The following is a 25629-nucleotide window of genomic DNA, read 5'->3' on the forward strand; positions in this document are numbered from 1 at the left end:
GGTGCAACAATTGTACCTGAAATCTATGATTATAAATGGTATGGTGTGACTTGAAAAAATGAAACTTCATCAAGTTTTGGACCAAAATCTGTTTGAGAGACCAAAACTGGGGAGAAATAAAATAGGGGGACAACTTTTGCGATTTAGCTAAAATAGGGGGACCAAAACTGCAATTAAGCCTTAATTCTATTAACTATTAAAGTTGGATTTAATTTGGCTTAATTGGTGAGGAGTAAGAGTAGATCCTGATGTACTGGATTATTGTATTGAAAATGTTTTTAGTAGTGTAGTCGAAAGACAAATTCCGAATGAATCTTTGTATTGAAAGTCTTATTTGATGGAGACATATTAACTATGAATGCGATAAATGTTAGATTTATAAAATATATGATTTATATATCTAATATATTAAGATTTTTGATAGATATATTATCAAAGTCAAATATAATCATAGAATATTTGATTCATTGTTGTGCTCTCGTATCCTAGTCTTCAAACAATAATATCTCAATAATTTTTTTTTCTGTCAATAAAATTGATTTTGTTTATAAATTTAATTTAAAAGTTTTGTCTCTAGAATTTATTTTAGTTTTTAATTTATTATTCAACTATCTTTTTTACATAAATGTAACTAAATATAAATTATTTTATGCTTAACTCAATTTTATTATTTTAAAGAATCTAAGAATAAAACTTACACACATTAAATATAAAAAAAACAAATGGATATTGCAAATTCAAATCTAAACTAAAATATCAAATATTCCAACAATTTTTTACTATCTAAACTACATCGAAAATACACACTTTTAAGTGAAAACAATTTAAAAAAATAAATTTTTATCATCACATCATCAAACATACAAGAATCATAAAGAATCGATAACTAAGAAAAACTTTGGTACAGAAAAATTGTTTCACTTTTATTTGTGACAGTAAAATTGTTTCACTTTATAAATGGAAGACGACCTTTACGAATTGCACGTTTTGTACGTTCTATATCATAACCATATATTTTTTTACTAAGAAAACCAGAAAACCTAACACCAACTTAATTTTTTAATTATAATCTTAAAACCAACTTAATAGTTGTATTCTGTAAAAAGAAATTAATTGTCGTTTCCACATTTTCAAATTTTCAGCTTTTATAATTGTAAGTTTGTACTCTTAGAAAGAAGAAGAAAAAAAAGGAAAAATGAAGAGAGAACAAAATATAAAATCTATCAATAATTCCATTACTAAATTTAATATCAAGAAATTTAGAAAAATCGATACATATTTTTGTTAGAACTTCAATAATATATCTTGTGATTAAAATGAAAAGTAAAATTGAAAGAAAACTTTGTGAAGATTCTTATTATTTGAAATAAGTTTTTGGTCTTTATAAATATATTATATTTTGGTTTTAGCCTTATTAATTTTTTTTTAAAATAATGGTAGTTTAAATATTTTCTATCAACAATATTGGTCTCTACTTTTTATTCAACTTATGTTTATCTTTAAATTTTTTCTAGACATATTTAAAACATTATAATAATTTTTCCTACAAAAATTTAGAATTTTTCATTAAAAGATGAATAAAATATAAAATTTTAAGTGCTAAAAGTTTTAACAATTCATATGAAGTTCATCTCTGGTTAAAAAATTTTAAGTTTTGTAAAAAATATTATTATAATATTTTAAACATACACACAAAAAATCAGATAATATACATAAATTGATTTAAATGTAGGGACAAAAATTATTTGAAAAATATGTGTGAAACCATTGTTTGAAGAAAAGTTTTAGAGGATTAAAAATGAAATATTATATACATATAAAGATAAAATAACTTTTTAATTTTTTTTATATTCTATAGACAAAATGGCAAATAACACAAAAAATTTACATACACTACATTAAAATTTTGAGTTTAAATTTGAAACGTATTTTTGGTTATTAATTACATGTTTTCTATTATGTGTTGAAAACCCGAGACATAAAAATCCATCCAAAATATATACTATTATATCTATATTAATTAATCAATTAATCTGTCAATATATATATATATATATATTGAAATTGTTGGATGTTAAGAATAAATATCATATGGAGCGATAAAAGGGCAGTTTCTATATAAAAATAACTTTTCTATCTTTCACTTATCTTCTAAATACTACTATTACATTACTCTTGTATGGCAAGTGCTTTCCTTCTTTTGCTAAATTTCATCTAAATAGTTCTCGTACTATTTAGCATTGTTCTATATTTAGTTAATCAATGAATTAAAAATCATATGATTATCGGTTGAATGCATTATAAGTTTGTTTTGTGCCCTAATCAGATTGAGTGCATGATAGATTCTACTTTTTGAAGTAAAGAAAATTAATTTTAACTTTAGACTTAATTTTAAATAGTAAAATTTATTATTCAATTTAATTATACGTAATAATATTCACAAAATTAAATAACTTTCAATTCAATTTAAAAAAATCAATTCAATCAAATCTTTTTTTTTTTTAACCAAACCACTCGGAGCAATAGTGAAAAACTTTATTACTTTGGTTATGAAAAGATGAGCAGGACAGTTTTCCTCTGCATTTGTTGTTTTGCTTCTCTTTTTTGGATTCACTTTTCAATTATTTGGTTATGCATTCCAGTTTCACCTCAAAATGGAAACTATTTGGTGCCTTCCAAAAAACTGTCTTATACAACATAACAGTAAAAAATTAAAATTAATTAATTACCGATGTTGATTTTTTTTACATTTCGCTAAAATTATTTATTCTAGAACATTAATTAAAAATAAGTTTACTTTTCAAAACTAAATTTATTATTAAAAAGTATTCTAGACTGACATATGATTTCTCTGAACTTAATGGGCCCTAAAACTGCCTACTTGCAATGTGTAACGCAAAAATTCAATATCAGCATTTAAACATTTTTTTTTCCATCTAAGTCTTTTTCCTTTAAAATTTATTTGGATTGATTGATCTAAGGTATATTTTATGTGTTTGATTTAACAAATTTAAACGTGTATTTTTGTGAATTTAAAAATATTAAAAATGAGAAAAAAATCTCTTTAATGAATTAAATTTGTTTAGTTTGACCGATATGTATATGGGACAATTCAAAAACTTGCCTTGAAATTGTTATAAATACATTTTCAACTTTGAATATAAAAAATAAAAATAAAAATCAATTATTAGTTTGACTCACATAAACAAAATCAATATGAAGTCAATTAAAAATTTAATTATACAAGTTTAAAAATTTTATATATATATATACACATTGCACCAAATACATATATGCAGTTGATTCATGAATCAACTAATAAAATTATTTGTAACGTAACTCTAACAAGATAATTGTCAAATCAAATCTTAAACTAATATATGTAACTCTAACAAGTTAATTATCAAAACGAATCTCAACTGATATATATATATATATATATAACTCTAGCAAATGAATTGTTAAATGAAATCTCAAACTAATATATGTAACTCTAATGGAAATCTCAAACTAATATTGATTTGGTTGGTTTCTTGCAAACAAAGACAAACACAAAAGTCTACTCATCAGTGTCCTATGTAATTTGCAAAATTATTTAAGATAATTTCCTTGATATTTAAAATTCTAAACTTTATATATTAAAGTAGATATTAGATAGTTCCTACGCTGCTATTGATTCATTTTTGCCATAATTTGAGAACATCTTCTATTAGGTTTTTCTTAACTTATTATAAACTTTGTCTCTTTGTGAAAAGTGTCTTTTTTTGTTACTTCATTTTATACTTTGTCTCTTTCAATACTGAGCTTGGATTTTTTTCAATTTTTTGGATCACATTAGGGCTTTTAAATGTGCACACTTAAGAATTTCCTGGAAAAGCATTGTCATGCTTAACAAATTAGTGTTGCTTGATGCATCTATTCTGAGTCCACCCTTGGTAATGCTGTCTATTTGTTTCCCATTCCAAATTGCAATTTTTTTTTTTAGTTTTTACTAATATATGTTCATTTTTTGGAATACATTTCTCTTTTTTTTATTGGTGCTATGTTTTTTTGGCTTGCACGTCTAGTGATTTTTATTTTTTATTTTTTATTTTTTAATTTGGCATGCTGTAACTACACCTTTTCAGTTAGATAGAGTACTTTGGCTTACAATAAGAAGAAAAAAAGTTGTGTAAAAATGAAGTGTCTGATGCTAAATCATATTCAAGTTACTAAGTTTGACACGCTCATGTTGCTGAAATTAATTCATACAATACTTCAACACCAAATATAATATTACATACTCTATGTTAAAACAACGAATCCAATTTTTAAGAAAACAAATAAATAAAACACACACAAAAAAGATTATAGGTGTTCAAAAAAACCAAAAACTGAACCAAATTGCTGAACTGAACTGGTTTTGAACTGAACTGTTTATAAAAATTGAGAACCGAACTGTTTTTGAACTGATTTTTTAAGACAAGAACTGAACCGAACCGGTTTTTAATTTAAAAAACCGAACTGGTTTTTAATTTAAAAAACTAAACCGAATTGGTTTTTATTTCAAAAAATTTGAATCAAATTTGTTTTTTATAAATAATTAGGGGTAATTATGTAAAATTTGGCCTATATGAACAAAAAAACTAAGTTAAATCGGTTCAGTTTAAAAAAAACTGGTTCGGTTCGGTTTTTTAAACTGAAAACTGGTTTGATTCATTTTTTCGAATTGAAAATTAATTCTATTCAATTTTTAAACGGTTCTAGTTCAGAACTGAACTTTGCCCACCTAATATTATTTAACCATCTTGATTTAAGCTATTGATAAAAAAAAATAAAATAAAAATAAATCAAATGATATTGATAATAAAAAAAGTTAACTATATATAAAAATTACAAGTATTTATATAATCAATTAGATAAATGATCAACTAGTATAAAAAATAACTAACTCGCTGACGTAACTAACTTGATTAATTAATCAACTAAAATACCTTACAACCAATTGCCTATATAATATTTTCAATTATACAATATTTAGAATTATGTAAATATAATGCAATATTTAAATGCTAAAAGAATTCAATTAACAAAGAGTTCAAGATACTTTTCCTTTTTAAGTTCACGATCTCAAGCACAATTTTCGGATTCAACGGGCATCATTAATTAGATTGGATGAGGGTGCAATACTACAGAGGATTTGATATTTATTAAAAGCAAGTATGAACTTAATTACCTCTTATGTTAAAGATTCAAGTGAAGTTTAATTTAACTTGAACAATAAAATTTTCTATATATGCAGTTATGCACGGAAGAACACGTGCACACAATGACATGTTGCCGAGGCAGGGGTTTTGCTTCTCAATGCAACAAATTTGTTTCATAAGATCTTGTTCGTTTTGATTCAGAAAAAAAAATAAAATTCAGAATTAGTGATCAATGTTAGTTGAAAAGCTCTTGTCAACTAAAATAGACAATGCAGCAACCTTATTGTCGCTTCAGCTGACAGCAACAATGTTATTATGTGTGAACTTTTTTATGTGAAAAAAATATTGTATTTTTTGGGAAGAAATCTCACACTAGTTTCTAATGTTTCAATGAAATTTTATTGCATATAATATAGATTGAGAAAATAATTATTTTGAGCTTGTGTGAGGTGTTTTCACGGTTATTTTTTTAATGTATTGAAATTGTAAATATATTTTCAATGTCAATTTTATTATAAATTTTACTAACTAAATTAATAAAAAAAATATGTTGAAAGATTAAATTGATAAACTAAAGACATATTTTAAGACTAAAATAATTAATAAAAAATATATTAAAATAAATTTTTGTAATTTGATACATTCAAAATTATTAAAATAATATCTCATATATTCAAAAATAAAAAACGACAAGCCATTTACGTTATCTGAATTCAATTAGCTTATATAATAGCTCCTATTTGATTTGACTCCTTTTACTTATTCACTATAATGAGTTGGACTATATACCGGAATATTTACTCATGTGTACAAGCCCAAGGAGCATACATTTAAGCACACGTGAATACTATATGTACGTTACTATATTCTTTCCACGCATTTTGATATCATTTCTTGCTTTCCAATTATATTATTTAATTAATATAAAGCTCAAAATATATTGGACAAATAAATTTTGGTCTTTAACTTCTAAATGAAAAAAATGATTTTTTTTATTTATAAAGAAATATTGGTTTAACACCATTAAGTGTACGGTGGTATCACCTTAAATTTATTATAATTATTGTAATTATTATGATTCTGACAAATTTAATGTAATATTAAATTTAGAGTAGCTTCTAAGCTAGAAGTAGTTTTTAAATAATTTTTTTTTATTTGTAGTAAATGATATTTATTTTTTCAAATTCATATAAATTATATTAATCTTTAACAATACAAAATCGTTAAAATAAAAAACGATAATGAATTTACGAACAAATTCACAATATTAAAGTTAATAACATAAAACATCAAAATACATACAAATATAATAAAATATGATAAAATTGAAATATCTAAATTGTACATTAGTTTTTATTTTTTTAAAACTATCGATATATTATATGATACTTAAACTCTTAAAAATTAATATAAATTTGAAATCTCTCAAAATTATGGGGTTCAGTAGTTCACACTTGATGTACATAATTAGAAGGCAATGATTAAGCTTTTCATTTGAATGATAGTATATGTGTGATAGTGCGTAAAGTGCATCTTTCCATTATTTGAATACTAAATAGATGAGAGAGATATCTATCGAAAGGAGTGTTGACAAGAACAAAAAACAAACTAAGTGCAAGGTTCCACTTGTTCATATGGTAAATCAAATAACTTGGATCCAATCCAACGTTGACTACTAAAGTTTAATTAAATATTTTTTTGACGAATATATTTTTATAATATATTTATCTTATATAATATATAATATACCAGTAATGCTTATTCCCTCTCTCACCCTCAAATGCATTCTTGATGATGCTTTGCAGCTTCTTAGACTTCCGACCTCACAACCACTGGTGCAACTCATCAACCGTTGTGTTAATAAATGTGTTTTAGAGAACTCTTGTCCTCTTTTAGATTCTCTATTGTTCACTCATTATAAGACTTCTTGTACTCTCTTATTTTATGGTTAATTTAATTCCATTTCTACAAAAATAATACTACATTCTTCCCTATATGTAAGATATTGTTGATCAAAACACAAGAATTAAAGAAAAAACATAAAATTTGTCAATAATATATATTTTCTTTTTAAATCATCTTTTAATTATTAAAAAAGAAAAATAATTTCTACATCCTTTACTTTAAAAAATGGTCTTAAAATCCACTAACTTTTTAGAGGACTATTCTTCCTTTAATTTTTGTCTTGTTCTAAAAGAAAATGTGTAAAAGTAAAAATATGATGAGAAAAAGTTTGGATTGAATCTGAATTACCTAGCGAAAGGGTTTTGGTGCAGCATTGAGGACCATCTAAGGTTGGATCCACATCCATCTTTACTCTCCAGTCATTTTCCCAATAATAACATTAACCAACTCCTTTCTTTCATTTCTTAATTAATTAATTAATTAAATATTTACACTACTCTAAGTCTATTAATATACTCTCTTTGTATTCTTTTAAAATCATATGATATAATAATAAAATTATTTTATGATCTCAACTGAAGCGGTGGAAGGAAGGTTCAACTGGGCAACAACTGTACTCTTCTTCATTATTCATCATCCTTTTCTCTCCTTCTCCATCACTCACCTTATTCCTTTAATGTCTTCCTAAAGGTACATGATGCAAGGAAGCTTCAGAAATGCAACTAAGAGTGGAAAAGATTCAACTATAGACAGAAAGTTGGCATTGCAACAAGATGTATGTATATACTATTGCCACTCTTTTTTGTTCTTTCTATTTTGAGTTCCTTGTATTGTTTATAATTGCCAATTGAGTTCATTTATGGGACTTTTAGGTGGATAGGTTGAAGAAGAAGCTTAAACATGAAGAGAACATTCATAGGGCATTGGAAAGAGCTTTCAATAGACCTTTGGGAACTCTACCTCGTCTTCCTCCTTATCTACCTCCCTATGTTAGTAAATCTCTCTCCCTCTTAACCACGGATGTTGACACATCAAAATCGATAATAATTTGAGTAAATGAATTAATTGAATGTAATCAATGTGTTTGGTGTTGGATATGGGATACATATTTGAACAGAAGAATTGGTACTACATATTTTTTTCTTCTGTTTTTCAGTCATTTTCTGAAAAAGTACTTGTGTCTATTTGCTGTTTGAGTTTTTAATGTTGAAAAAACTTGTAGATACTCGAGCTTCTGGCAGAAGTGGCAGTTTTGGAAGAGGAAATTGTTAGGCTTGAAGAGAAAGTTGTGCATTTCAGGCAGGATTTTTATCAGGAAGCTGTCTACAAGTCATCATCTTCTAAGACCAAATTGGAGCATTCACCTCTTCCAAACACTTCAAACACAACAGCAATGGACAGTCCTAAATTGAAGTCTCTTTCACAAACAGTTGATAATCCAGCAACATCTACACCTACTAGGCCTACCATACCACTCCAAGGTGAGAAAGAGCAACTCATCATTATATTTTCGCTTATTAAGCTTAATTAAGTACTGGTTTTAGAATTTTAGCCTGCATTTCTTGAAGTGCGGTAGTGTGGTTTGTGTCGAAAAATGGTGTAGTCCTTCCCTCATGGATTTTCCTTGTTGTTTGGATTGCCAGAGAATAGACAAGGAAAAGAGAATCAATCATGCACTAACTCTTCCAAGACCAGGCTGCAATCTTCCAAACAAATGAGTAAAACTCCAATTAAAAATATTCATGTTGAGGATAAGTCATTGCATAAAAGGCGGCATCCTCCAAAAAGGAAGGTAATTTTCATCTGTGTTATAGTGTCATGTCATAGAGATTCATATAAGTTTTTAGTTAGCTGTTGACTGCCTAACACAACTCTCCCATTTTATTGGGATTTCGGACCGGCTATGTATAGCAAAGCTAACATAGGCAAAATTGTTTTAGTGCTAGTTGGTGAAAAGAAATTCTTTGAAGTCAATGATTGTGAAACTCTGACATTTCTCACTGTGCAGCAAGAATCAAGGATAAAAGACCAGCAAATGGCACAATTAAGACATCCTAGTCCACACCAAATGTCACCAGAAGTTGACTGTCCAAATATGATTTCTGAAAATATTCTGAAGTGCTTATCAAGCATTCTCTTGAGAATGAGTGCTGTGAAGAATCCAAAACCTCGAAACTGTGTTGAAGAAACAGAGTTTTGGGATCCGTATGGTATCTGTCTGGAATTCAGAAAGAGGGATATTGGCCCCTACAAGCATTTATGTGCAATCGATGCTAAATCTTTCAATGCAAAACGAACCGCAAATACTTTGTTTTTACATCATCGGTTGAAGTATGTCGTATTCTATTCAACTTAGACGACTGTTTATTTTGAATTTGTTACTAGAAATTAAGCAGTTGCAGAATTTTGATCCTGGGAAACTTGCAGACTTCTTTTTAGGAAGCTAGCCTCTGTCAATGTGGAGAACCTCAACCGTCAGGAGAATCTTGCATTTTGGATCAACACGTATAATTCGTGTATGATGAATGTATGTATGTTATGTCCACTCAATGTTTCTGATCTTTTTCTACAACAGTTATTATTTTTTTCCACTTTAATCAGTGATAACTTATCTCAAGGCATGCAGTTAATTTTCTACTTTGATTCAGGAATTCATAGAGAACGGAATACCAGAGAGTCCGGAAATGGCTGTTGCAATGATGCGGAAGGTATGGACTATAAGACGATTATGTTTCATCTGTCTAGGATAGTATTGCATTGTGCTTGTTTTTCTGATTGAGTATGTAACACAACACAGCACAGGTATGTCCAACAACTTATGCAGTTTTCTTGTTACTCAGGCAAAAATAAATGTTGGTGGAGACATACTAAGTGCAACAACCATAGAGCATTTCATTTTAAGACTTCCTTATCACTACAAATTTGTAAGTCTTGTCCATTTCAACTCCTAGCATTTCAATGGATGAGAATAAATATTTAATTGCTGAATTCCGAACAGACTTTTTCAAAGAAAGCGAAAAATCATGAAATGATAGCAAGAAGGATATATGGACTGGAACTGTCAGAACCCCTAGTGACATTCGCTCTCTCTTGTGGAACTTGGTCCTCTCCTGCTGTAAGTTGATGAGTAATTTACACAAAAATTTGTTTTCTTCCACAACTCCACATCATTTTCTCGCATTGCATCAATAAACTTGAGCTGAAAATTATATACTCATTTTCTCATGATATATGTCTGTTGGATGCGGGTCATAGTTTACTGATAAGTGGACAAGTCGCTCAAGCGAGGTGACAGGTACAATTTTAGGGTAATCTTGTAAACTAGACTATAGTATTTAAACACAAGTCGTAATATATAACCCTAAGCTTGAATCATAATAGAAAAGAACCGCAGTCGCTATGTAGTCATTGACATAGGCACTATTACCCGAAATTTGTGGTCAGATCTCGCATATTCTTTGTTTGCGTTATTGTATTTGTTTTCTTTTGAAGTGGTGTTGTTGTTTCTAACAATGCCAAATGCAGGTGAGAGTTTACACAGCATCCCAAGTGGAGAATGAACTAGAAGTAGCCAAAAGGGAGTACTTACAAGCAACAATTGGAATTTCAACATCCAAGTTTGCGATCCCAAAGCTTCTGGATTGGAATTTACAGAACTTTGCAAAAGACTTGGAATCATTGCTAGATTGGATCTGCCTTCAGTTACCTAGTGAACAGGGGAAAGAAGCCATTAACTTGCTTGAGAAAAGAAAAACTGAGCCCTTCACACAATTTGTACAAATCATGCCATATGAGTTCAGCTTTAGATACTTGCTTTGCACATAATTATGCTCCAGTTATTTTTATGTATATTGTTTTATTGATGTTGGGGATGCAATTTTGTATATACCTGTAGATCATTCATAAAAAAGAATGTAGATGAATCATTCTGTTCTTTAATCCCCTTGGTTAGTGAATAAAGAAAGCATTTCAGTTGCATGTTGTATAGAATTTGAACTATATAACTGTGTAGCATTTTTACAAAATATTAATTGTCTGTTCCAACTTCCAATGTTCAACCTTTGTTATATCACTTAAAAATAAATGGCCTAATGGGTCCAATTTTATAAACTACACTTGTGTAATATCTCTACACTTGTGTAATATCTCTTACTTACTGCTATTCAGATTGCCGATTATCTCCACAAACTAACACGAGTCTTTTCGGTGTGTTTTTTCATCACTCACATTTTCCAATAAACTTCTCGGAAGATCATCAATTTCAAGAGTGTTTCAAGTCAAGCATGTTTAACTATAAAATTCTTATGTTATATAACTATAAAGTTCTTATGTTATGAGCTGTCGAAAATTAAATGCATCTTTTTGATAAAGATAGTACCAATCAATTCTTAGAAGTTACAAGTCATTATTAAACCTTACAGTTTTATACCACCATGGTTTAAGGATCCATCTAGTTTTGATGTGAACCGGTTCACTTTTGTGGTCTTTTGCTTAGAAGTATGTCAGGAGCCGCTATTGAACATATTTTGTATATCAGCGATCACTCCCCGCTTTTGTAAGCTATTTTTGTGTGAAACAAATTGACCAGTAACTGCATTGAGAAACAAAGGGTAAAGCTTTTATGAAGGGATATATTAGCATGAGCTGTATACATTAAATGATTTCTGTAACAATGCCAATCAGTGAATAGTGCTGCATTCACATCACAAGTACTGAAGATTATATAGTTCAACATCCAAAGCAGGAGTGACAGTGAAATAATGTTCTGTTATAGTTGGCACAAGTGTTGTATGTGGTCCATTACATAGAAGGGAGTTTTTGGTGTAACACAAGAGGCCTCTTAAATATAATTGTAATCTCTCATTTGCAGCTCCATTATGGTATTCACTTAGCTGCTGTGGCTTGCTGGCAGAAAAAGCTGATTTATTTTTACTCAGTTTTCTACTTGTATTGTTGTGGTGTCGACAACTAAACTACCAAGAAAATACTTACAAGAAGATCAAGTTTTGATTCCTTACTGTGATTTCCTTGTTCCATGCTCAAGCCTTATTTTTATTTTGGCAAATTGTACCTACTTGCTTGTTTCAATGTACCAATTCAGAAATGATAGTTTAGAATTAACTCAATAATTTTTTTTTCTTGCAAGTTTCTTCCACCGGAGATAATCTAATTTGAGACGCTTTCAACCACTAAATACAGACACCTCTTTCAATTAGGATTTGAACCATGTCTGCTACTCTTCCTAACCTTAAATATAAGCAACTTTAAGTTAATAAAAGTTGATGGATTTTATTCAAATTTTAATCTAATTACATTAACTTTTGATGATCCAAAATTGCTTTTATTTAAAGTTAGAGGAAATACGTGGTAGAATACTAGCTCTTTTCGTTAGACTTAATCCTGTTAACACTCAACATTTTATTTTGTAACAAAAGACAAATTAGACACATTATTTTCTATATCATCATTTCTTATCACTAGTTACTCCATTTTTAGTATTTTTTATTTAAAAAAAATCAAAGGATTTCTTTCCCATAATATCTGTGAGTATATGGTGTTACTTATTTTGCTAATTTATTCATATTTGTTTAAAAGTCATGTAAATAAGGTTGTAGAAGATGAATTCCAAATGTAGTAATTTGCGAAGGTGTAAAAAATATTCAGCTATAGGGATGACTAGATAAAGCCTAGAGTTCAAAGTTTAGAGAGGCCCCTTTTTGTTCTTATACTCTTCTTATTAATGATTTTGCCATATCATAAATTATAGTATATGGTGGTCAGACATAGAATCTGTAATTTTGTTTCATACTAAAGAAAATGGGAAAAAAAATATATTAGGCTTTCTGTACTGGATTGAGCTTCAATTTAGAGTGGTCCTGATTTTGTCTTTAACACAATTGAGAACCCTATCTACCACTACTACATACCCCTCATTAAAATAAATTCTACCAACGAATCATTAGCTTTTGCCTATTTATGCTGTGGACTTTAGGAAATCAATCAACAAATAAAGCATACTAGTCTTTTTTATTTTTTTTTTTATATATACAAAATGTATACTGGCTGTTTATATTATTCATATTGACATAAATATAATTATGTTAGATCACATACAAAGCATCATTACATTACATTGGACTAAAAATAACCAGATGATTAAATTAAATATTATATATGTATTTGAATTTTAAAACATTAAATATACATATAGTTTCATTTATATATTACTCAATAGTATTTTTATCTTCAAGGTACACTTTTATTCGTATTTTACACACCATCAAGTCGGTGACTATCCTTACATAGACAACTCGATCCTATAGATCAAATGATTAGTTACCGAACAAAATTCGATAAAAACAACATTATTAAAAATATTATTGGGCACAGCTAAGTACCAGGATTCCATGGACAGTTTATAGGCTTACAGCATAGATCACCATGCCTTTCCTAGCGTGAGCCACATACCTATGTGGGCATGCTTTTGTTTGTAGGCCCTTAGAAGAATGGAACTTCAAATGAGCATTGTCTCATTTATCTTTAATATATTTAAATATATAAAAATATATGTAAAATATACGTTATAGGCAACCGAAAGATACTTACTATTAAATATAATTTAAATTAATTTATAATTAATTAGAAGTTAGAATATAATTAAAAATTAATTAGAATATAATAAAAGTTAATTGAAGTTGTTATAATTTGTACAGTAAAAAATTGCTTCTATAAAAACCATCAAAACCAAAATCATAAATAGAACTTTTTTTAACTGAATTTCAGACTGTTAATCATTCTCTAAATTACATTCTCTAAACTGTTAATCATTATCTATTTTCTGAACTTTATATTTTCTTTTGTTTTCTTCTCAATTTCAATTCATCTCAATTATACAACATGTTCTAACAATTGATATCAAGAGCTTGGGTTATAATTCTTGGGAAACACGAGTGCAAGTGTGAGAGGGAATCAAAAATTGGAAAACACAAATGTGAGTGAAAAAAAAGAAAGAAGACATAAATGGAGGAGGATTTCCACAAATTTGTCAATCCTTGATGGGAAGAATTGAGAGAAGTGGTCTACATCAATGAGATCATTGTTGGGAACTCAACAAGTGTTTGAAATTGTTCAAGATGGCTATGAACAACTTGATGCGAATCCAACATAAAGACAACAAACAACTTTCAAAGATTGCAAGAAAAGAGATTGCAAGACATTGTTTTATATCCAACAAAGTATGGATTCAAAAACCTTTGAGAGGATTTCGAAGACATCTTCATCAAAGGAGGCATGTGAGATCTTGGTCAAGTACTATACAGGTGGGGAAAAAGCAAATAAAGTGAAGCTCCAAATGCTAATAAGGCAATACGAACTATTGTAGATGGAAGAAGATGAAGTTGTGACATATTACTTCAATCGTGTGCAAGTTGTTGTTAATCATATGAGAACAAATGGTGAATCATTAACTGAAGTGGTGGTTATTGAAAAGATCCTTAGAACATTAACACAAAGGTATGATCATATTGTGGTGGCCATTGAAGAATCAAAGGATCTTGATAAGATGAAGCTAGAAGATTTGTAAGGCTCTCTTGAAGCTCATGAATTGAGAGTAAGAGAAAGGTGTTCAGAAACCCCATCATCTCAAGTACAGACCCTGCAGGTCTATAAGTTAGCAAGAAGACCAACCAAAGTGATAACATCAACAAGAATTCGAATGACAAGAAAAAATTCAACAAGAAAGGAATCCAATGTTACAATTGTAAAAAATGGGAGCATTTTACAAATGAATGCAGATACAAGAAAGTTCAAAGAGAGGATGATGAATCTCAAATGGCAGTTGAGAATTCAGACTCAGATGAGGTGATGTTAATGGCTACAACAAAATCAGATGATGATTGCCCAAAGTAGTGGTACCTTGACACAAGTTGTTCAAATCACACGACTGACCATAAATATTGGTTTGTGAGCATTGATGAGAAGGTGAAAAGGGAGATCAGATTTGCAGATAATAGTTCAATAACTACAGAAGGAGTAGGAAAAGTGATGATTCAAAGGAGAGATGACAAACAATCATTCATATGTGATGTGTTGTATGTGCCAAACATGAAGAACAATCTGTTAAGCCTTGGACAACTGCTTGAAAAGGGGTATTCAATGAAGATGGAGCATGTTGAAATGAGATTGTTTGATAGTTCAAGAAGATTGATCTTGAAGGCACCACTGTCTGAAAATAGAACCTTCAAGATTGATGTCCAGATCAATGAGAACAAGTGTCTAGCTGCTAAAGTCAGGAATGAAGATTGGTTGCGGCATCAGAGGTTTGGACATTTAAATTTCAGAAGCCTTCAAATGTTGCAGAACAAGAAAATGGTGCAAGGAATTCCAGAAATTATGTGTGAAGAATGTTGTCAGACGAAACAACACAGAAACTCAATCAAGGCTGAAGTGCCAACTCGATCTTCAAAAATGATGGAGATAGTCTACTATGATGTTTGTGGTCCTTTTGAAAAAAGTATCAATAGAAGGTAATCATTACTTTGTATCATTCATTGATGATTTTTCAAGGAAAATTTGGGTAGATCTAATCAAGAGAAAGAATGAAGTGCTTGAGATACTTAAAAAATTCAAGATAATGGTTGAAAAATAAAGTGGCATTAGAATGAAAATTATCAGGATAAATGGAGGAGGAGAATATAATTCTCATGAATTCCATGATTTATGTGAAAAAGGGATATTGCATGAAGTGACTGCACCATACACTCCCCCAAAATAATGGCACGGTTGAAAGGAGAAACATAACTAAAATGAACATGGTCAGGAGTATGTTGAAGGGGAAGAAAATGTCTCGTAGATTTTAGGGGGAAGCAGTATCAACTGTAATGTACAATTTGAATAGGTGTCCAACCAAGAGACTAAGCACAAGGACACCTGAAGAAACTTGGACTGGAAGAAAGCCAACTGTGAATCATCTGAGAGTGTTTGGTTCATTATGATTCAAGTATGTGTCAGTTCAAAACAGGAAAAAAAACTTGATGATAGGGCTGAACAAATGGTGATGTTGGGATATGATGCCACTGGAACTTACAAGCAATAGGATCCAGACAAGAACAAGGTGGTGATAAGTAGGGACATATTGATGGATGAATCAAGAAGATGAGATTGAAAATTTTGTATTGTTATTTTTAATGAATTATATATATATATATATATATATATATATATTTAACTTTAAAAAAAATGAATTTAAGAAGTTAATTTATTTTTTAAAAGACAACTTCTTTAATTAAAAAGAAGAAAAAAAATTCTTAAGAAAGTTGTCATTTGTAACTAGACTTTTAACTTGATAAAAAAAAATAATATTTTGATATATAACTAAAAATAAAAGAATAATTTAATAATTTTTCTCAAATTAGGCTCATTGAAAAAAACCCATAACATACACCTTTAAATTAGTTAATCAGAATAAAATTTAAAAAATGTCATTCGAATTTAGTAGGTAAGCCAAAATTCACAGGTTTTAACAATTTTTGGGTCATATGGTTAACGTTAATCCTTTTCTTAAGGAATTGTATCGTGCACCCCCACCTGTACCTCTTACCCCCTATTCCAATCAAAAATACTATTTTGTCCCTGTTGTTATCTATATAAACCTCCTAAATATGTACCTTCCCTTTTTTCACCTATTTCATTCGAAACTTTCAATTGTCTTAATCACATATTTACAAACCTTCAAACATTTGAAACCTTCGAAACACTAAAGTGAGAACCCGCTTCAAAAATTTGAAACTTTTGAAACTATATTTTTCAAATTGTTCAAAAGTTTCTATCAACATGAAACTTTCGAACTGATATTTTTTTCCAGATTCCACAAATTTTCAAAAATTTCTAACAAATTGAAACTTTCAAAGTGCATTTTGTCCTAGATTTTTTGAAACTTTCGAAAGTTTTCATCTACATGAAACTTTCAAAATGCATAAACCTTCGAAACTTTCTAACAGTTTGAAATTTTCGAAATATGGATTTTAGAAACATGAAGTATTCAAATGTTTCGAAACTTTAGAATTTATGGAAAGTTTCGAAATAGGTTCAAAAATTTGGTCTTCAATGAAACTTCCGAATCGAGTTTCAACAATTTGGGAACAATACGAAAGTTCTAAAATGATATTTTTTGTTTATTTAATTTTTTTCTCTCTATTTTTATTATTATTGATATAATGATATATTGTAGTGCCTAGAATGAGAGGTGCCTTTGACCAAATTATTCGCAACATTGCCCGAAGCATGAGAGGTGATAGTGGTGATGGAGTAGAGAGAATTCCACCAACAACATCAAACAAACGACAGAATGAAGCAAACCGTCCAATTAGGCAGCGTCATCGTAGACATGATTTTCAGGATGATGTCGTTGAGCCTACTAAGCATGCACATATGGAGGATGATGTCCTTGAGCCAACACAAATGGAGCAAGTTGAGGAGCAGTATGTTATGTCTGCACATGATGATGCTGATGATGTTGAACTTGAGCATGATCATCAGCTCGGATTCTCTGGAGGACCAGTGTTGACACAGTATGAACATCACGTGACTTAGAGGAAATGAGAATGAGATGTATATTTTAATTAATTTTTCATTATATTTAATTAGTTGTTTATTTAAGGCTTAATTGCAGTTTTGGTCCCCCTATTTTAGCTGAATCGCGAAAGTAGTCCCTCCATTTTGTTTCTCCCCAGTTTTGGTCTCCCAAACAGAATTTTAGTCCAAAACTTGATGAAATTTTAGTTTTTAAAGTCGTACTACACCATTTATGATCATATATTTCAAGTACAATTGTTGCAAATGAGATCTTGAGGTATTGTGTGATTTAAATAAATACAAAAAAAAAAATGAAATTTCATCAAGTTTTGGACTAAAATTCTGCTTGGGGGACCAAAACTGGGGAGAAACAAAATGGAGGGACTACTTTCGCGATTCAATTAAAATAGGGGGATCAAAACTGCAATTAAACCTTTATTTAAATAAAAATAAGTATTTGTTGTTATGTTATGTAATTACTCGTAGGATCGTGGGTCGTTAAAGGTTATTACTCATGGATTGAAGCTAAAGAAGTTTGCTGAAGTTTCTATGCCAAATCCTGTACAACATTGGATTCGGTAATCTGGGCTGCTACATTTGTCTTTAGCTTAATTCGCTATGGTTGATGTTGGTTTGATATCTGCATTTGTTGAAAGGTGTCATAGAGAGACCAACTCATTTCATTTGTCATTTGGAGAGATAATCATCACATTGGACGACGTCGCGACTCTTCTTCACATCTCACTCCATGGTAAATTTTTTTATGCACATATGAATATGAACATTAATAATGATGCAAGAGCTCCACATGAGTACTTAGATGCAACATGAGAGGAAACATTGGATTTAGCTTAATTCAATATGGTTGATGTTGGTTTGATATCTGCATTTGTTGAAAGGTGTCATAGAGAGACCAACTCATTTCATTTGTCATTTGGAGAGATAATCATCACGTTGGACGACGTCGCGACTCTTCTTCACATCTCACTCCATGGTAAATTTTTTGATGCACATATGAATATGAACATTAATAATGATGCAAGAGCTCCACATGAGTACTTAGATGCAACATGAGAGGAAACATGTGTTGAGATTAATTATAATAAATGTGTCAAATATAGGCTGCAATTGTTACGTGATTTATATAGTCGTCTCAGTAATAATACCTAATCGATGGTAATTTTTTTTGTAGAATCTATAGTCGTTCTTGAAGCAGAAACTTCAACTCATACTTGATTTCAAAAAGAATAATAAATTTAATTAATAATAATATTATAAATCCATTTTTTAAAATAAAATTTTAATTATTATTAAAATAATTATGTACATTTCAAAAATTTATTATAAATTGAAAGTTTCGAAAGTTTTGAAATTGTATTACTTCGAAAATTTGAAAGTTTCTAAGATTCGTGTTTCGAAGATTTTAAATTCGTCAAAACTTTCGAAAGATTTGATAAATTCGGGAAAAATGTATTTCAAAAGTTTTAGATTTCTCAAAAGTTTCAAAAAATCGTAAAAAAATTACATTTCGAAACTTTCACATTTATCAAAACTTTTGAAATTGTCAAAAATTTCTGAAAAATTACGTTTCGAAAGTTTCATATTTAATAAAAGTTTCGAAAATATTAACAAAATTTCGTTAATATGATTTAAAGAGATCTCAATAGAAGGTAAATGTAATTTTTCTTAAAAAAAAATATTTAGTTTAATACATTTATTTTATATATGTAGTAAGTGTATTTGGTTTTGAATTTACTAAAATTGATTTTAAATAAATAAATTTTATAAAATTAATATTAACTAAAAATGAGTTCGATGTAAAATTAATTTATCTTTAAATTAGATAAAAAAAATAATTTATTGTAAAAATCACGTTTATGCTCAATAATTACGAATTACAACTTTAAGTTATAATTAATTTTAAAAATAAAATCATTTAGGTGGGACAATATTTAAAAATACCAAAATCAATTTCATAGCTTAAAATTGATCCCGATGTTATTTGGATTGTAGTGTTGGATACCAACCGTCTTTATCTTATATTGCAGCAGGTAATGGTGGAGTATCTTTTTACCCATTAATTCCATGTTGGAAATTTTTCTCTTTCTTATTATTATTTTAAGCCAAGTTGTTATTTTTGGTTTTATCTTGAAAAACTGTAGTTTTCATTTTTTATTTTGTTTGAATTGAATAACTTTCATGATCTTATTTTATAATGAATTCACTAAATAAAATTTAATTATAATAATTTTAATAATAGTGATTGAAAATATTAATTATCAAAGGTGGCTAGCTTATCATTGAAATTGATTAAAGTGGTCGAAAGTCATAGGTGGTGGTGGTTTGATATTGTGATTGAAGATGATAGTTGGTTGTTGCTACACAATACGAAAATTGACTTCTAGTAACATATAAAATTTGTCACTAAAAGTAAAAAAATGTAGGTAAAAGTTAATAATATTTTGAATGACACTCGTATCTACCGTCAACTTTAAGGAGATGTTTTGCTATGCTTTGAGAACTGTTACTACATATTTTTGATTTCTACCTACAATAACGACTGTCATTAAAAGCTAGATAAATATAAATAAAGAATTGATTTATTCCTACAGTATTGTCTGTCACTAAAAATTAGATAAATATAAATAAAGAATTGATATATTCCTACAGGATTGTCTGTCACTAAAATTTATTATTATTTATTAAATTAAATTTATTTTATCTTTCTACTAATTGTAATTCTAAATTAGTAATTAAATTTAAATTTTTAATTTATTTTTATTAATTAATATCATTGAAACATACAGTAAAATATAATATAATTTTATTAATTATATTAAAACATACAATAAATAGTTATTACTCTAAAAGATTCAATAAACTTTCAACAAAATCTAGAATGAGTTTCTTAACATTTCTTGTGATAAACTGCAAACTAATTTCATAAAGAACACTAATCATCTTCCTAAACAAAATATTTGATAAATACTCCAAAAAAATTTGGTTATGAACCTAAAAAGTAAATAATAGAATAGGAGATCCACATCCAACCAAAAGAGTAAGTTGGTTTTATGCTAGATCTAAAGCTGCGATGGAAGCTTTAATCCGTTTCCTAAAATTGAACTCCTTACAAACAACGATTACCCTCAAAGTTGTTTGCAAAGTAAGCACTACATATAGAGTTTAATGTAGGCTTTCCAAGATGCATGTTTGTGTACGTGCTTCTGAATTTTCACAGCAGCATCCTCCCTTTTCATGTGTTGACAAAGTTTACATGCAAGTCTTCCTATAGAATATTTTACGCATGTGAAATATATATAAAAAGAAAGAAGACCAGTCAAGCAGTGAGATGCCCTACCGTACTAAGATGCATTTTTCTATATAGGTAAGTCCATATAATATTGCACCAATCCAAACAATGGGCCAATTTTATGGACTTATACATATACAGGGTTAAAGATGGAGCTCGATATCGAATTGTGTTGCTGTAGAGAAAAATATTGAGTTAAATAGATATCAATCATAATTAACTTGATAGTTCTTTAACTTTCAATAATCTTGTTGACAAGCAAATATGTTGCAATCTTTCTTAAAAAAAAGTATGCAAGACATTGAGACATACCTTGATGAGATCGGATTAGCGGTTGCAGAGTTGAAGTTAATTGAAGAATGAAGAATGGAAATAAGGGGTTTAAAAGGATGTTATTATGTTATTAAAGAGAGTAGAGAAAGGAATGTGTTGGGTAATTAAGAAGAAGAAATAGAAGAGAAATGAAAGTTTTATTTGGCATAAAGATTATGACTGTAACATCCTCTAAATTTATTATTTAAAAATAATTAGAAATTATCAATATTATTCAGTATTAAAATACGTGTGATAATTATTTGTCTTGTTCGATTTACATTAGTTGATAAATTACTTTTTATAAATATTAGTTTTGAAATATTGGTAAAACATTAGTATTGAAATTGTGTTAAAAAATTAGTTTTGGTAATTGTTGGTTTTGTTTAATAATAATAATATTTTCCTCTTTCTATTCCTCATTTAGGCCCAACACTAAGAAAAGAATACTGAAACCCTAGTCACCACTAATACAAACCATATTTCACAAACCCTTCATAAATAAAGTTCTGTAAACAGAAAAGAATACCGAAACCCTAGCCACCATTACCTTCACACCTCCTTTTCTTTGTGTATCCAAAGTTTGGAACTTCGTTACTTGTGAACAACCTCGTGGGAGATTAAAGCGTGTACTAGGAAGAAAAGCGGCCAAGGTAAAACTTTTTCTCCACACAAATTATAGTTAGGCCGTTGGTTGAATGACATGAAATAAATAATCGTGATTACTTATAATTTAAAAGTAATAAATGTAGACTAATAGATTAAAATAATAAAAACTCCAATTTTTGTTGAGATTGAATTGTAATATATGTCTTCTATGTAGTAAAATATGAATTTGTATCTTATATATGATAAAGTTTTAATTTTTAGTATGTATATGAGTTGGTGTGTCAATTTTATTGTTATATATGTTAAAGTGTTAATTTTTATGGCATAATTCTTAGTGGACTGTGTCAGAATATATCTATTTCATACTACATCTTCATGGCATGACATATAATATGGATGATTTTCTGTGTGGAAGTTGCCTAAGTGGCAGATTTATATCCGGATCATGTAGTTATTAGGAGCATGCATATCATTGCACCGTCATGTGATTGTTTGGTTGTGGTTAATCTGTATTTAATGCGATAATAATTTTTCTTAAATGATTTGATGTTATAATGAGATATTGATTATGTGTTGATTATCTGAGTATTTATTATGCATATGTTTTGATATACGATTTATCGGGTTGTACATTTTTTTCTTTTAAATTGAAAGCTTTTACGTTTATATGTTTTGTGTTATTCTTCTATATGTCTTGCTTTGGCTTGATGTGGACGGTGGAAAAAATTGACCCTTACAACAACATTTCAGGTACTAATGAGTACGAAGAGATTCAAGAGTAGTTAATGAGTATTGACATGTGGCGAACGTGAGGTAAACATGAGTTTTTCTTTCAAGAAGATTTTGTAATAATGGAATTGTCCAATATTTCTTTAAAGTTCTGTTAATCTTTTGTCACAAACTTTTAAAGTGTACTAGAATTCTAGAAATACGGAAGTGGTTTACCTTCTGATAAGAATAATTGTCTTCATATTATTTTAATTTTGAATAAATATTTTCTTAATGATATTAAATGATGTGATTGTTGCTAATTATGTGAAAGGAATAAATGTCGAGTATTAGAAGAAAAAAAAGATTCATAAACTTTTTAAGAAATAAGTATTTTTTAAGTAACGTTCCAGATTAAAAATCCGGAGGGTTACAATGACCATATCAAGGATGAAGAATATAACACACTCAATTTTATCACTGAGGTTTGTACTAGTGGAAATTTGAAGGAGTATACGAAGAAACATAAGCATGTGAATATTAATTTGCCCTTGTGTGGTTCCATAAATAAACAAATATCATGAATTTATAAATTGAAAATCATTCATTCTAGAAACAACCGCCAACCAGAAGTTCAATAAATTAAAACTCATGATCCTAGCAGAAGTTCAACCAGAATACCAATAAGATGTTCAATAAATTAAACCAGAATATCGTCTACTGCAAATTGCTAATAGAGGAAAAATAATTTTCACTTATTTGTGAATCCTTTAATTTAAATCGCTGAGTTTGAATCGTAAACAGAAAATTTTTGAATCGTAAAAACGAGAATCAATGAAGAAACCGCTGAGTTTGAATCGGAAATTGAAGGAATAGAAAAAATAATGAAGAAATCAGGAAAAGCTTATTAGACAGAAAAACGATAATCAAAATCGAGAGAAGCTTTAATAATTTCTAAGATGAAATAGAAAGAAAAAAATAAAGTAGAGCTTTTGAAGATGAAATAGGGAATTGAAATCGGGAAGACCTTTTAAGCAAATTTGAGAAGAAAATACAACGAGAAAAAAGAGAATGGGGAATAATTTTGGAAATGAGAAAGAAAGAGAATATATATTGTTGGGTGAATAATTGAATATTCTTTGGATGAGAATATTTGAGTTTTTTTTTTTTTTAAGTTAACACAATGTATTATATGAAATGAGAATATGAGACATTCTTTCTGAAGCTAAAAGTAACTATATTGACAAATAAAAAGATATCACTAAAAGTTAAGTGTCACAATGGTTTTTTTTTTTTTTTTTTTTTTTTTTGTAGTTTTAGAAGTTGGTGATCATGTGGTGGTGTAAGTAGTGGTCGACAATTATTAAAAGTAGGTGGTAGAAGGTCGCGGTTGTCGAACGTAGGTGGAAGGAAGTGATGGTGATCGATGGATGTTGGAGTGATATTGACGTCCACTGATTGGTCACATGTTAATTTGTTTTAAAATAAAAATTATAAATTTTTATTTTTTGAGTTTCAAGAAAAACTGTTTTAAAATAAAATAAAAAACCAACTAAATTTTATTTCATTTGAATAAATTTTGTAATTGATTTAAAAATGAATAAATAAAAACTTACAACCACCACAAGCAAAGTTTAAAATGCTAAAATTAATAAATACAAATAAGAGTGTATACATGTGTCGATTCATTTTATATATATGTGTAAAAAAATGTATGGTATCAGTCAATAACAACCATTAAATTATTATAGATATTTGACTTTTACCATAACTAATTAACTATCTCTAAATATATTTGATTAGTTGTGATAAAGTGTAAAACTTTTTACAATTATAAATACATAACAATTAAATTATATATATATATATATATATATATATTTAATGAGATTTTATTATTTTATCATATCACTATACTTTTTTTAAATATATTTTGAAACTAATTATGTGTTAGGGAGATTCAATGACCTTTAAATATATCGTCAGTAAACTTGTTTTACTTTAACGGTGAACGAGCATTGCGCTATTGTTTTACACATGTATTTTATAAATAATTTAGTGTTTAAAAAGTCAACGGACATATATTGCGAGATACAATATGTTGATTTCTAAAAAATTAATAACCAAAATGTACATGTTAAAGAGTGTATATGTTAAATAATATTATTTTTCTTTTTTACGAAAGAAAATAGACGGATGTCTTAATTAATATAGTTAATCTAGTAACTTATTTTAATTATAGGTTGAATTGGCAAGTTATTCTAGATTCTTTTTTTGGGTCAATTATGTTCTTCTAGATTCTAATATCACCTTGTCATTACTCAAAAAACTAATAATCATGTCACTTGTCACATGATAAAATAATAATACATGATTTCATATTTATTAGCAGCTCCAATTTGACCAAGAGTAATAGATAGATAAATGAGACAAATATGTCTTGAAACCTATAGGGCGATGGTGATTTATATTACATCCATATAGTCAACTTAAAATTTCATTCTATAATATTATAAAAAATAATATTAAAAAGAGAAGATGGATGAGTTGGTATAATTTAATATAATTATAATTATGTACAAATTTACCTACTATAACACGTGCATCTAATTATAAATATAATTCAACCGTCAACTTCAATCCGCTAGCAGCTGTATGCCCTTAATTAGAAGATTAGATCAAGTTTAGCTACAATAACAAGTTATATATAATTTCTCTAAAAAAAAAAACAATTTACTATATATTATTACTACATTACATACTTGCTTACCAAACCATAGTATAAAATTCACCAATGTGGGGCAACAAATATTTGTTTTCTATCCACTCACATGCTACAACAACTTAGAATTTTCATTTTACTTACTAAACAATAGTGAACGGTATTAATAGGCGGCTTAATTAATAATAACATATATCCAATATAATGGTCAACAAAAACAATCTCTATGCCTTTTCACATCAAATTTTCATTATGATCCTTCTCATCACCTTCCCTATATATTCATATATAAATACTCACATCTC

General features: G+C 28.5%; 2 protein-coding genes across 4 annotated transcripts; both read left to right on the forward strand.

Moving 5' to 3' along the window:
- The first annotated feature begins 7582 nt into the window (after positions 1–7582).
- LOC101491353 (uncharacterized) lies at positions 7583–11069 on the forward strand. Of its 3 annotated transcripts, XM_027333310.2 has the most exons (12): positions 7617–7685; positions 7782–7866; positions 7964–8080; positions 8314–8572; positions 8735–8883; positions 9100–9422; positions 9519–9618; positions 9740–9799; positions 9932–10015; positions 10090–10206; positions 10347–10386; positions 10617–10797. In XM_027333310.2, the coding sequence occupies exons 1-12, from the start codon at positions 7657–7659 to the stop codon at positions 10649–10651; spliced, it is 1398 nt and encodes a 465-aa protein (XP_027189111.1). In that variant the 5' UTR covers positions 7617–7656; the 3' UTR covers positions 10652–10797. The 3 variants fall into 3 exon arrangements, with proteins under 3 accessions (XP_004499094.1, XP_027189111.1, XP_004499095.2); XM_004499037.4 differs by lacking the exon at positions 10347–10386 and having other exon boundaries at positions 7583–7704; positions 10617–11069; XM_004499038.4 differs by lacking the exon at positions 10347–10386 and having other exon boundaries at positions 7622–7685; positions 10617–11069.
- Positions 11070–14224: 3155 nt separating this feature from the next.
- On the forward strand, positions 14225–16185 carry LOC140920131 (uncharacterized). The gene is made up of 5 exons (XM_073367462.1): positions 14225–14410; positions 14473–14669; positions 14885–14951; positions 15072–15616; positions 16101–16185. Exons 1-5 carry the CDS (start codon positions 14225–14227, stop codon positions 16183–16185), a joined length of 1080 nt encoding a protein of 359 aa, XP_073223563.1.
- Positions 16186–25629: the final 9444 nt, after the last annotated feature.

The sequence above is a fragment of the Cicer arietinum genome, chromosome 4 (assembly GCF_000331145.2).
Source record: "Cicer arietinum cultivar CDC Frontier isolate Library 1 chromosome 4, Cicar.CDCFrontier_v2.0, whole genome shotgun sequence".
Classification (NCBI taxonomy): domain Eukaryota; kingdom Viridiplantae; phylum Streptophyta; class Magnoliopsida; order Fabales; family Fabaceae; genus Cicer; species Cicer arietinum.

Coding starts and splice junctions, on each gene's coding strand:
- LOC101491353 (XM_004499038.4), top strand. CDS start 7,657: ATGATCTCAACTGAAGCGGTGGAAGGAAG. Junction 7,867..7,963: donor AGTTGGCATTGCAACAAGAT/GTATGTATATAC, acceptor TGGGACTTTTAG/GTGGATAGGTTGAAGAAGAA. Junction 8,081..8,313: donor CTCCTTATCTACCTCCCTAT/GTTAGTAAATCT, acceptor AAAAACTTGTAG/ATACTCGAGCTTCTGGCAGA.
- LOC140920131 (XM_073367462.1), top strand. CDS start 14,225: ATGGCTATGAACAACTTGATGCGAATCCAACATAAAGACAACAAACAA. Junction 14,411..14,472: donor CTTGGTCAAGTACTATACAG/GTGGGGAAAAAG, acceptor GAACTATTGTAG/ATGGAAGAAGATGAAGTTGT. Junction 15,617..16,100: donor GAAAAAAGTATCAATAGAAG/GTAATCATTACT, acceptor AGTATGTGTCAG/TTCAAAACAGGAAAAAAAAC.